At 29.9% G+C, this 13,092-nt stretch overlaps 1 protein-coding gene across 1 annotated transcript in view; it reads left to right on the top strand.

Annotated features, from left to right (window-relative positions):
* Window positions 1–13,092, top strand: part of LOC143190535 (potassium channel subfamily K member 6) — a 91,646-nt gene that overhangs the window by 32,266 nt on the left and 46,288 nt on the right. Inside the window, exons 3-4 of the mRNA XM_076394876.1 lie at window positions 9,203–9,373; window positions 12,957–13,059. Of these exons, the coding sequence (XP_076250991.1) occupies window positions 9,203–9,373; window positions 12,957–13,059 (274 nt within the window). The remainder of the gene's footprint in view (window positions 1–9,202; window positions 9,374–12,956; window positions 13,060–13,092) is intronic.

Genomic DNA, 13,092 nt, shown 5'->3' with positions numbered 1-13,092 from the left:
TTGAATCCAAATGAGAATGTCCATTTTTAGTGAAAATATTGGCAGGTTTATAGAAAAGATTATTGAATTGTTTCGATTTTTTCTTGGAGTAAATGAATTAATAAACCGACTGAAACTTTTATTTTAAGAAACCTTTATTAGATAGACAGAATACTTTCCAAATGTAATGCTAACAGGTCAATTAAAAGTCCCCGGCCTGACACATAGATGGCGCTACTAGAATTAAATCTGTGGCAACCGCCACGACCCTTTAGGCCACCATAAATTCACCAACAATGAGTACAAAGGTTGGCAACGCCGGTGGATTGGTACCATGCAGTTCCAGGCTATAAAAGACCATCACGAAGACGTCTTGTTCTCTTTTCTTTTCTCCATCCCCTTGTAATAGTACCACTTCCACAGCGCTACCGTACTTCCTCTACCTAACCTAATATCCTGTCAATTCTCCCGTCGGTCACATGTATAATTTATTATTAAAATAAACAGTATTTCTTCAACCAGTATTTTCAGTTCTCGTGCAAATTCCTTCCAAAAATAGTAGTGAGTGTTCTGACAAATAATCGTAGCGGCAGCCACACATTTCGACCGACTGACCGGACGAACATTCCTACAAATCCATATATCTTTTAGTTAATCCTCAAATAATCCTCCTAATCCTCAAATAATGCTTGTATAAATTTGACAACTGCCGGATCATTAGTTTGTGAATTATAGCATTTTGAGTGAAGCAACCTTTGTTATTATAAACAAAAGGACAAAAAGGAATTTCGCATGTTGATAAAATATTGCTTTTTGAAGGGAAATAATACCGTTGAAGAAAAAGTTCCGGACACTGCCCCAGGAAAATCAACCATCAATGATTGGTATGCTAACTTTAGACGTGGTGAAATGAGCACCGAAGACGGTGAACCCTGTGGACGCCCAAAAGAGGTCGTCACCGACGAAAATACTTAAAAAATCCACAAAATTATTTTGAATTACCCTTAATTGAAATTGAGTGAAATAGCAGATACTCTAAAGATATCAATTGAAAATGTACATCATATCATTCACGAATATTTAGGTATGAGAAATTTATGTGCAAAGTGGGTACCGCACGAGCTCACTTTTGATTAAAAACAACGACGAGTTAATGATTCGGAGTAGTGTTTGAAGATGATCAAGCGTAATACACCAGAGTTTTTGCGTAGATATGTGACAATGGATGAAACAATGGACGCAACAGTCGCCTAACAAGGTTATGGCGTCTGAATTTTGGGATGCGCTTTGGATGATGATGATGAATTTTTATTGACTAGCTTAAAAAAGGAAGGACCAGCAATAGCGACCATTACATAGCGTTATTGGACCGTTTGAAGGACTAGATTGCAGAAAAACGGCCGCATTTGAAGAAAAAGAAAGTCACTAAAACAATACACCGTTTCACAAGTCAGTAAAAACAATGGCAAAAATCCATGAATTGGGCTTTGAATTGCTTCATCATCCACTGTATTCTCCAGATCTGGCCTCAAGCGGCTATTTCCTATTCTTAGATCTCAAAAGAGAACTGAGAAGAAATTTTTGTCGAATAAAGAGGTGAAAAAATCGCCGAACCTGAAGCCTATTTTGAAGTAAAGGACAAATCGTAATACAAAAATGGTATCTTAAAGTTGGAGGGTCGCTCTAATCTGTGTTTCACACTTGAAGGGAATTATGTTGAATAAGAAAAAACTAATTTTGCCAAAAAAATGTGTTTTACTATGTTAGGCCGCGGACTTTTCAATTTACTTGTTATTATGGTATATACGGCTGCGCTTTCTAATTTTTATATTTTTTATTAGTTCAATACGTTTTCTATTCGTGAACGTTTTAAATATTACTCTCAATTTTATGTCCTCAATATTTCCAAAATACTAACATAATGGTAGGTGATAGACATAAACAGGTATATTTAGATATATTATTTATCATCTTTTGCAATCTAATCTCGAATATTGAGTACTAACGGTTCGTAAATGTTGGCTTTAAGCATTTAGCGGGCCAGTACTAAACAATTTTTTATAGAATTATATAATCATATTTAATTTAATGAAACTCATATAACTAGCCTGACTTGCAACTATCCAACTATTAAATTAAAAAAAATATGGCAAAAAAATATGAAAGTGAAATCAAATTTTTAATAATTCTATATGTTATGTTTATCAACACGACGAACAAAATTAATTTTTATAAGATAGTGCGTATTTAGTGAGAGTTGAAGTAATTAATTTTTATGGCGATTATATTATAAACATTTTTATATATCTTTATCACCATTATATTATAAATAACGAGAAATATAATTTAGCTATAAAAATATGATTATTGTAAATCTAAATAATATGAAACCAATGTATAAAGACAGGAAATTTCTTTTTAGATTTATTCTTGATTAATCTATATTTTATTAGATCGATATTTTTTGTATCACAGATGATTTTGTCGAATTACAAGAGGTGCAGTGATCACATCACAGCATATTATGACAACATTATAATAATAAAATTGCAGTATTTATACAAATTAATTGAATACAGGAAATACTGATCATAAATAACTCATTTTGAACAAAATAAAGATCGAAGCAAAGTTTACAGACTGTTGTTTTTAAAGCTTTAAGTTCGTTGTTTGTAAAATAGAGCGAAATAAGTCAAAGAAACTTATGGCATCTAAACACACAAATAGAATTCAAAAACAAAAAGTTACCGATAATAGATCAGCAATATAAAGTCACATAATTTTGATGTCTAATTAATAGACAATAATGCTTTCACATCGGTGATTCCGAAATGATAAGAAGTTACTACGTTTCATAAAATTAATTAATCTGATGATATGCATATGTATTTATGATGTATTTCCATCTTTTTATAAAACTATACACTTCAAAAGTATCATTTCTATTTCTGACAAAATCATAACGGAATCTCTATTTTGTAGATTATTTATAATAAAATTTATATTTAAAAAAAGATATTCTGAAAGTTTGCTAACAAAAATTAAATAAAAAACGAATTTTAACGTAACAGAGTGAATAACATAGTATTTTCAACGTATAAGAGATCCCAAATAGTAACAGTTTTAACAGAAGGCCTGGAAGAATTGCAAATGCGACTAAAATTACAAATAATTGACTAACAATTGCACTAAACGTGATGAAAAAACGAAATATTAGTTTGGACTGAGTTAATAAAAAAAAAGAAAATTAAAAAGCCATAAGCATGTAATATGTAAAAAACAATAAGTATATCAAAGTAGAAACTAATTCACTCAAAATTATATAGCTTTCTAGACTTCTATAGAGCGATATTCCTGCATAGGCTATGAAATTATCACTTATCATCGATATATTAAGTTATTAAAAATAGAACAATGTCTATTATTTTAGGTCGATAATATAGAGAAAAAATATAATTAATATATAGCTATTTATTTATTAGACAAAAATTATTAGTTATTTTATTGAAATCATCAAACAAAAACAATAATTTACATCTATCTTTGCATAATTGATTAAAATCTACATTGTATGTTTTATATGCAGGCTTTATATCAAATTTTCGTGAATGCTGTCAATAGATATTAACTATAGTTAATCCAAAACAGCAGTAAACCAACGTGATCTGACGTTGCAATGTTGCCGCATCAACTCTGAGTTTTAGCTTATTTTAACTTTGACATATAACAAAATTCTAATCTAAATATATAAATAAAACAAAATTGATTATATATTATAATTTATTTTAACATTATAGTACATCTAATGCATATATTCTCGAAGGACTTAAAACTATAATTAATTATACAGCCACAATTATCTATAGGTTAGAGCTGTTTTATTATATTTACAATAACTTTTTTCCAAACTGTAAAAATCTTTCTTGGTAAAACCACATATAATCATCAACACATAGTATTATTTCTCTCCTTAGACATTTGAACCAAACGTTCATGTATATAGTGAACAATAACACACATGCTCATAAAGCTTTCATACTCATAATAGAATTTCCTACAGTTGAAGTATATTAATATATACTGACCTTTACTTGTTTACTCTTTCATCACATTGTCTTGATAATTGTCAGCATTGCATCATGAACAACATTCATAAAGTTTTACTCAATCACTGTCACTTTTAGCTGTTTATTTCCTATCTATCAAAAACTTACTCACGATTCTACGATTTCTCAATTTCTTCTTCAAGGTGTCTGATCGAGCTCATCCAAACGGAGGGTGTTATCTCGACAATGCCTTTTTCCATAAATCATATGGTCCAAAACAATAATTGATGGTTCTTCCAAGTTCTTTAAAAGCTGATTTTGAAACCACTGCAAAAACAAGTTATGGTTCATTTATCCATGGTAGTCACCCTTGGGCTTAGAGGAAAACGCTAATTCTGTACCAGGAATTAAATCAATATTGTCTGCAATAAATGTTATGCCTAACAAAACTTAATCAATAGTTATTCCAACGTTTACCTTTTTCCATCAACTTTTATCTAAACTATCCATGTCTCATCTAAATATACAAATTGATATAATAACTCCTCCTTGATACTGATACTTTCCAGATTAACAATTTTCTCTGAAATAATTATATTAAATTATGTTTCGATTGAAAAAACTACTTACTGTTTCTATACATTTCGTATATTTGATTTCCGATACAGCTAACGTCCGCGGCGATTTGAAATTCATAAAAACAAAGCGTTAGAACAGCATTTTCTGCTTAATAACAAGTAATTATAATATATTGAAGAATTTTGCAGACGTTTGACAAATATACCATTTGTGCAGGCTCATTCGGTTACATTTTCGATTTTCTCAAACAGCATTCTATTTTTTTTATATAGAATAAAATGAGCAGGAAAATATTGTCTGACTGTAAAACGAATTTACAACCTTCCACAGGCACATGTTGACGTGCATCACTATTGTAATGAATAAACTAAATATATTCATCTTTAGTAATCTCACCTCTCCAATACGCAGAACATCAGCCTGTCTTGGTAATTGTACGTAAATCATTCAACGAATTTAAAGTTTTTCAACTGTCGCGTTAGCCTGCCCGTTTGGTTAATTGTTTAAAAACAAATTATGCAGCAAGCAGCGAAGCAGTAAGCCCTCATCTTTATTTATTGCAATAATTCAGACTAAAATATTATATAAATAGTATAAAAATACAGTTTCATAAGGTTCCTGTTATGCCAATTCACATTACCACTTATAACCCCCATAACTTTTGGAATTCAGTCATCAAATATATTGGGTCATCATTGCTCATAGAATACTGGATTTAATACCCAGGTTGATTTTTTTTTATGTTCTTTTAAAAGAGATAAAATTTTATGTTAGGAATTTGGCATATTACACATCGCACCCAAATGCAACTGGAATGTGAGTATTTCTGTCATCGTTAATTAATATTGTAGTTAAATTAATATTATGGTTAAATCCATACTCTTTTAGGCGTCTTCTTTAAGTTTTTCTTCCTATGACAAATATGTACGATTGCACTAAACATGTACAGCTTCGTATAATACAAATTCAAACGGTGTATTATTAAAGATAAATTATTTTTGGACTTATTAAATTTCTACCACAGAATGTGAAACACAGATAATTTTTCCTTGCAGTCACTGTATAATCATAACCATCCTTTAACCTGTAGCAAATATGTGTTAATACTATATACGCATGCCAAACCTAGCCAATCCCACATGGTAAGACTTAATGATTTTAGAATGAAGTCTATTGAAAATGTCTCGTGCGACTTGGTGGTGCAGTGGTAAAGGCGACAGGACTAACCACCTACTGTTCGAGAGTTGCGGATTCGAATCCTGCTGGGGCATGGTCGTAAATTTCTGTTTATGATTGTGTAATATTTGTGATTGTCCTAAGCAAATGTGTAAAATCGACAAGGAAAATGATCCCTGTCACGCTAGTAACTAGGCTGGGTAAGACCGGATGTCTTCTAAGATAATTTCTAAGTTTGTCACTCGCCAGTCGGTAGGCTTAATGCCGAGGACCGTGGTTCGGAGCCCACATTAAACTATAGGTCCAGTCCAGATAAACCCCTAGTTGGTAAAAGGAGACTTTAAAATATGTTTTAAAAAAATATCTCGTAATCAATGTTTCATTATCCTTTTAAATAAACCTATTTCGATTTTTTAATTATATTACAGTAACATAACTTCTTGAACAGTTAAAAATAATCAAGCTATTGTCGTGGTCTTCGTAATCTTATAACCACATTTCCTATTCCCCTTTATATAGTTCTACAATACCCCAGATTGTAGTAGAAATTATTTCCGTTAATGTATACAGCTTCGAGTTTCTGAACAAATAACCAGATTAATAGACGACAAAACAAAACATTTGAAAATAACATTTTTTGTCCAAAAAATGGAAAAATATTTATTTTAATAAAAGTGTTTAATTAATTACCACATAAATATTTATACTCAAAGCTACGGTGTTAAATAAATGTACAACTCATCAATATTATTTTTGTATTCTGTCGACAAATTACATGAAAATGAATTACAAAGCACTCTATATAAAAAATGCTTTATTAATGTTATAAATCAATCTTTTCGAATAATATTTTGCTTCATATAATATATAGAGGACTAAAATTAGTAACCACAATTATTTGTTATTATTAAAACTTTTAACTTTTTAATTATTTATCAGAACTAATAAGTTTTGTCTTTAGACGAAAATAGACAACCCTCAGTTTTATTGTTAGAAATGCATTACAAATATTTAATTTCTCAACTAACTACAACTACTACTTGATAAAAATTATTCATAATATACGATGATCTCTATTTGTTCTATTTGATAGTTATTATTTTAATTCGATAAAAATCGTCCTTCGGGCATGGATTTCTTGAACTACGAAAATAAACAGAAATTTCCTATGGCTTAAGCTAAAACTTACAAATATGGCAGTGGCAAATAACTCATTTTAGTTCCAAGATCTTATCTTGATCAATTCTAGGACAATAACTGCACACCTTTGCACCACTCCTAAGTTTTGGTATTAACAGAAAAGTGGTAAACGTCATAGATCAAATAGGCACATATATCATTAACTACTGATCGAAATTTCAAAATATATAATACATTGTTTAAACATAATACAATGTATATGTATATAGACTGTACATAATAATATTTGTTATTATGAAGCAATTTAGTATATATGCCAGAAATGCTGTAACTGATTAAAAAAAGCATAACTCTAGAAAATATAGGGAGAAACTGAGATCTGATGATTAAAGTAATGAAATAATATGAAATTGTCTTAATTAAGTAAAACTATTCACTAATTTTAAATCATTCAGCTCACCTCAATAAATTATTTTCGCGTCATATTCTGTTTTCTATGAATATATTATGGTTCACTACTATTTTGCATATCTTTTCTCGTTGTGCCATAAAACGTCCCTATATTGAAAAGACTCTTTCAAAGCAGTACAATGAAGTGTAGTAACAGAAATTTGCTATGAATGAATAGAATGAAAGAAGCCAAAACTAAGTTTAACTTGATTTTATTAGTTTACAGTTTTATTAATCAGATATTTTGTATATTGATTGATGTATTATTGTACAGTTTGGTCATAGCACAATGCTAAATAATATATATTAAATATAAAAATACAATATTCTGAACCATATTTACAATTATGGTTTCAGTAATTCGCTTCTTGCCAACATTGGGATCTCAAATATTTAGATATCATACAGTCGCATATTTAACAAGAGATCTTCTAGTCGAGATGCATATATTTTAGCTGTTATTCTTAGTAAGATAAAAATAATAAAATATTTCTGCTATCCAATTTGCGAAGATGCTTAGTGTCATTTTAAGAATAAGAGAATAAACAAGTTACAAATTAGTAACATGGGAGCTAAAAAGGTCTATTCTGCTTCGCATGTTTTTGATCCTTATAGTATACTGAAACCAAAAAAAAATTAAAAAAGACGTCGTTATGGTTTAGAAATTAAAAAGAAAATAAAGCCATTTTTTCGCTAAATACTAACGATTTAAAGATATCCCAAATCCTGCTATTCCATACAAAGTAATAACCGTACAAAGCAAATGTTCACCAAATTTAAGATAGATCACCTTCATAAATTCATATGTTCAGTCCGTAGGTATCAAATCGACAAATCTGCTTTTGTAATGGAGAATAGTGTTGGTAGAGTTTATATTTAAGTTACTATTAATTATATACTGACCAATAGTTGTTGACCATAAAGTTTTTTTCAGTCACTGTCACCTACAGAAACACTAATCAAGTGATAAGCTGTTTATATCCAATGTATCAAAAACTTGCTCATGATTCCACCATTTGTCAACTTCTTCTTCAATGAATCTGATCGAGCTCATCTAAGCCGAAGATATTATTGTCGACAATACCTCTTTCCATAAATCTAGACAGTTCTGGTTTAAATATTCTTCTCGACCTGAATGTTTATTGTAATAAATCTTGTCAATACCTCATATCAACTCAATTGGATTAAATATGCAGTGATAGAGAGGAAGGCATAATACTTAATTGCAGACTTTGTTGATGCACTTGTTGGCATCTTCTCCACCAGTATACTATAATGTAGTGCATTGTCCATAAAAATAACTGATAGTTCCTCCAATTTCTTTAAAAGCTCATTTTCATACCATTGCAAAAGCAAAGTTATGGTTCATTTATCCATGATAGTCACCCTTGGATTCAGAGAAAAACACTAATTCTGCACCAGGATTTACATCATTCCTGTTTCCAGTATATCTGCATATATTAAATATATCTGTATATGTGTATCTATTAAATCGTTCCTGTTTCCAGACATATCTGCTTTTGTAATAGAGAGTAGTGTTGGTAGAGTTTATATTTAAGTTACTTTAGTATGTTAAATTTATAATAGTGCAAATATGCATCAAAGTTTAAAAAAATTCTTGTTTCTTCTATAGCTTCAAAATTTATGCATTTTTGGTACTAGATTACACTTTTGTCAACATATATTTTTTTAAGTAATTGTATATATTAAATATTTTTTCAATAATTTTATTAATTAATAAATTTAAATGATAAATAATTTAAACTGATATATAAGTATTTATTAAAAACTGATCATCTAAAAATGGTTCGATAATTTTCATCATTTTTCAGATATTTCGTCGTTTGGAACATCCGGCAGAACTATCAAAAATGCAGAAATACAACATCACACTGAGCATTAGAAGACAATACCTGATCGATACAATCGTTAATAATACAAATCTAGTCAATTTGGATTACCTCATATCAATAGAGCTGGACAAATATGAATCAATTTTACAGGTAAGATTTCAGTTACTTCAGTTATTAAAATCCTTATTTCCTTTTCGAGTTTTATTGCTATTAATAATTAATACAATATTTATTTTTATAATTGATATTAATTAATTTATTATTTAACATCAGTTATATAGACTTAAAATAATTGAAAAGTAATGCAGTCTAGAATATTAAAGGATTTTATACAAGATTACATTTTTTTGTTTTTTCTACGTTTTTACAACAACATATGCTACATAATAACAAAATAAAGTCGGCTTGGTGGCACAGTGGTAAAGGTGATAGGAAGGACCTCCTACTGTTGCGATAGCCGCGGGTTTCGAATCCTGCTGGGGCATGCTCGTAAATGTGTGTTCGTGATTATTTAAAATTTGTAATTGTACTAGGCAAGAGTGTAAAATCAGGATGTCTTCTGGGATGATTTCTAAACTTGGTCACTCACCAGTCGGTAGGCTTAATGCTGAGGACCCTGATTCGGAGCCCACGTTAAACTGTAGGTCCAGTCCAGATAAACATATAGTTCGTAAAAGGAGATTTTAAAATATATAAGAAATAATAATAATAACAAATAATATATTAGTTAGCTTGAAGAAAATGTTGAAGTATTAATGTAGCAACTGTTATATTTTATGAGAAATGTCAAAACCAGTTTTATATTTAAGATATTTGAACTATTATGTGTATACGCAAATTATTCATGGAACTCCCAAAATTACATATTCGTCATTCATTATTTTTATTGATTCGTTTAAATAAATCTGCTACAGAAGTTCATTAAAAACATTTTGAAACTTATGGTGATACTCCTCCGTCATACGCCAATTGCCGATTTTAATTCCAACGATTTAAAAGAAACGATTTTTAAACCAATTACAAGGAACAATTCACAAATGGAAGACTAAATAGGTTCAAAGACAGTAAGGAAGACTTATAGACAGCTCAAACACTTAAAAAACAGCAAATTTTAGACAGCTTAAAGCCGAAAACGGCTAGCACACCTTTTCTAAGTTCAGAAAAAGAAAGATGAAAATCCATTGTAGGATATATTGGAAAATATTTTGATTAATATACCTTGTAGACATTTTTTTCAATAAAGGTCACTTTAAAGAGAAAAATGATCAGAATATATGCAAACCTCTAATAATAATTTAATACAGCCAATTTGTGTATTATTTAAGTTTAAATTTTTAACTAAATAGCTTGAACAAATTATTTAATCAAATATAACGAAATCTATTTAGTAAAATACTCTTTTTATAATTACATTTCAGCATTCTAAAAAATTCAAATTCTGATGAAGTAATAAAATAAATTCGTACATTTGTGGCTACAATACATATATGTCAAACTTGGCAAATGACCAAAAATTGTATGGAAAGGTATAGGCATTGCATTATAAAAGAGGATGGAAAAAACGAACTCTCCTAAATCCAAGTCAAATAAAGGTATACGAAAAAGGGAGGACAACAGAACGGATATTACAGGACAACCAACGCCAAGAAAACAAGGCGGATATACATCATAAAACTTAATGGACACAATAGAGGAATAAAAGCTGTGTTTGGAAATATAATGAAGATACTTTCACCTTCCAATATAGAGATAATGGTTAGCGCAATAATAATAATTGTAATTTTAGTATATACATCGTCATATGTACAAGTTATACTTTAATTATATTGTCTTAATATTCTTAATTTAAGATTAAATATAATTCGTTATAAAATAGCATTATTATTAAGGGCTATTGTCCTTCCTATGCGTTTAGAAAATTGGAGATTGCTTCAAATATATAGTTTCAACATGTTCAGGCCTCTCACAAGCAATGGTGAAGGAAGGTGTTTTCGCCAGATCAGACATTAGACACTGGCTCAAAATTTATGACAAACATGTCGGATTCTCAAAAAACAGGGTTTTTTATTTTTTAAGTGAGGCCATGCAGATTTGTTAAGGCAATCATAAAAATCCTAGCGATACACAAATACTAAAACTTTAGGTTATTTAATGAGTGTTAAAGTAGATTGTCGTCATTCCCATCTTGACCACTTTACTGCAATTTTGGAAGATGTGAGAGCAATATGAACGATTTCTTCAGGACGTTAAAGTATAAGATATGGAGATCTGACTACTGTTGGACGCTTCAGAGAGACCTTTCAGATTATTCCTACAAGCGAATATATACAAAGAGCAACATCATTGGGAAAATGAAGAGATATGGTATGCTAATGTAAATAAAATAAGGTTTTTCAAACTTATTCTCTTTTATTTTAATATAATAACTCTTTTAACATAGTTACCTATTAACGTCTTGTTGGTTAGCAGCATTTCCTTCCCGTTGTATACTTACCTTACTATATATGTATTCTAGAGCTAAATTAAATAGGGTAGAGGACAGCCCATCTTCTTGCCATCCATTCATCCATCATCATAGAAGAGATATTCCACGATAGTTACCATATTTTAGTTTATCTCCATTTCTCTTAATTTGACAAATAATATTTTCTCTCCAGTCCTCGAGGATTAACTCTCCTTCCGTATTTCATCTATTTTTGGTGCCTTGTTGTTCTACTGGACCTTTATTGCTTTTTGGTCAAAAATTTTGGTCAAACCAGGTTGCTCTTTTATTTTTCCTTCATATTCTCGTCACCGCTGCCTCATCAGTTGTTGTTTTGATTATTTTCCAATGGTCTTGCACTGACTGATGCAGTTGGCTTTCATTTATTAGACTTTGCATTTCTTGTTCGTTTTACTCTGGTAATTTTAGTTTCTCAATGACTGGTTTTTCTTATTTCCACATCACAAAACATAAAGATTATGCTTTAAGAATGTTGTTTCTAAATCTGTTTTATGACATAAATGTTATGTTATGTTATCAAAATTAATCTAATAACATAGTATCTATCAGCAATCACAAAAAAGCATTTAGTATTTGTGTAGAATATTGTGTTTTCCGTGAAGTCGCACTAAACTTGGACAATTGAGAAATGGAAAAGTTGATATTTAACAAATAATTTATGCTTCACCAAATTAGATAAGAACTACTGAGACAACTATCAGAATACGGAAGAACTATCCCCGTCAGATCTTATAATATCTAGAATAAAATATATTTAGTGACACAAAGTATTCAGTAGCTAAAAATACATTTTTATACCTTCCAATTTTATTAATTGAGTAATATAAATAAATCATATAGTTTCGCAATGTCGCTAAATGAGCTAAAGATTAGTTAACATATTTTTATTATAGTATAATATTTATTTATGATTATAGAGGCATATTTTTGTGTTCATTTGTCTTGTCAGAATTTGCATTAAAATTCTCATCTAAATTAATCAAATCGTCAAAAAACAAACTTTTCAGATTATTATGTTTAAAAACACTAATAAAATATTTTTAATCTATTATAATATATATAATTTTGAAATGAATCTCAAATGTCAATGTGAATGAATATACTTCGTAATAAATTTAAATTTTCTCTTGATACTACCCTAATGTCTGCCCTACAAGCCATTTAGTCCCCGGCTGGGCAATTTATTTTGTATAGATGTTACTGACGTTTGCTTATTCGCTTTCATTGCAGGATTCCTTTCAGGACGGGGTACCCTTGCGACCCGACGCTGAAATGGCCAAATGGACAACGTTGAAAGCGGTTTTTTTCTGTTCTACAGTTTTGACCACAATAGGTAAGAACGAGTTTATACGAATTAGTTTTTAGA

This window comes from Rhynchophorus ferrugineus, unplaced genomic scaffold, assembly GCF_030347505.1.
Source record: "Rhynchophorus ferrugineus isolate W39M unplaced genomic scaffold, kcgeb_rfMv2 rfM2, whole genome shotgun sequence".
Classification (NCBI taxonomy): Eukaryota; Metazoa; Arthropoda; class Insecta; order Coleoptera; family Curculionidae; genus Rhynchophorus; species Rhynchophorus ferrugineus.
Note: the sequence above shows the minus strand (reverse complement) of the source record. Positions and strands in the feature narration are given on the sequence as shown.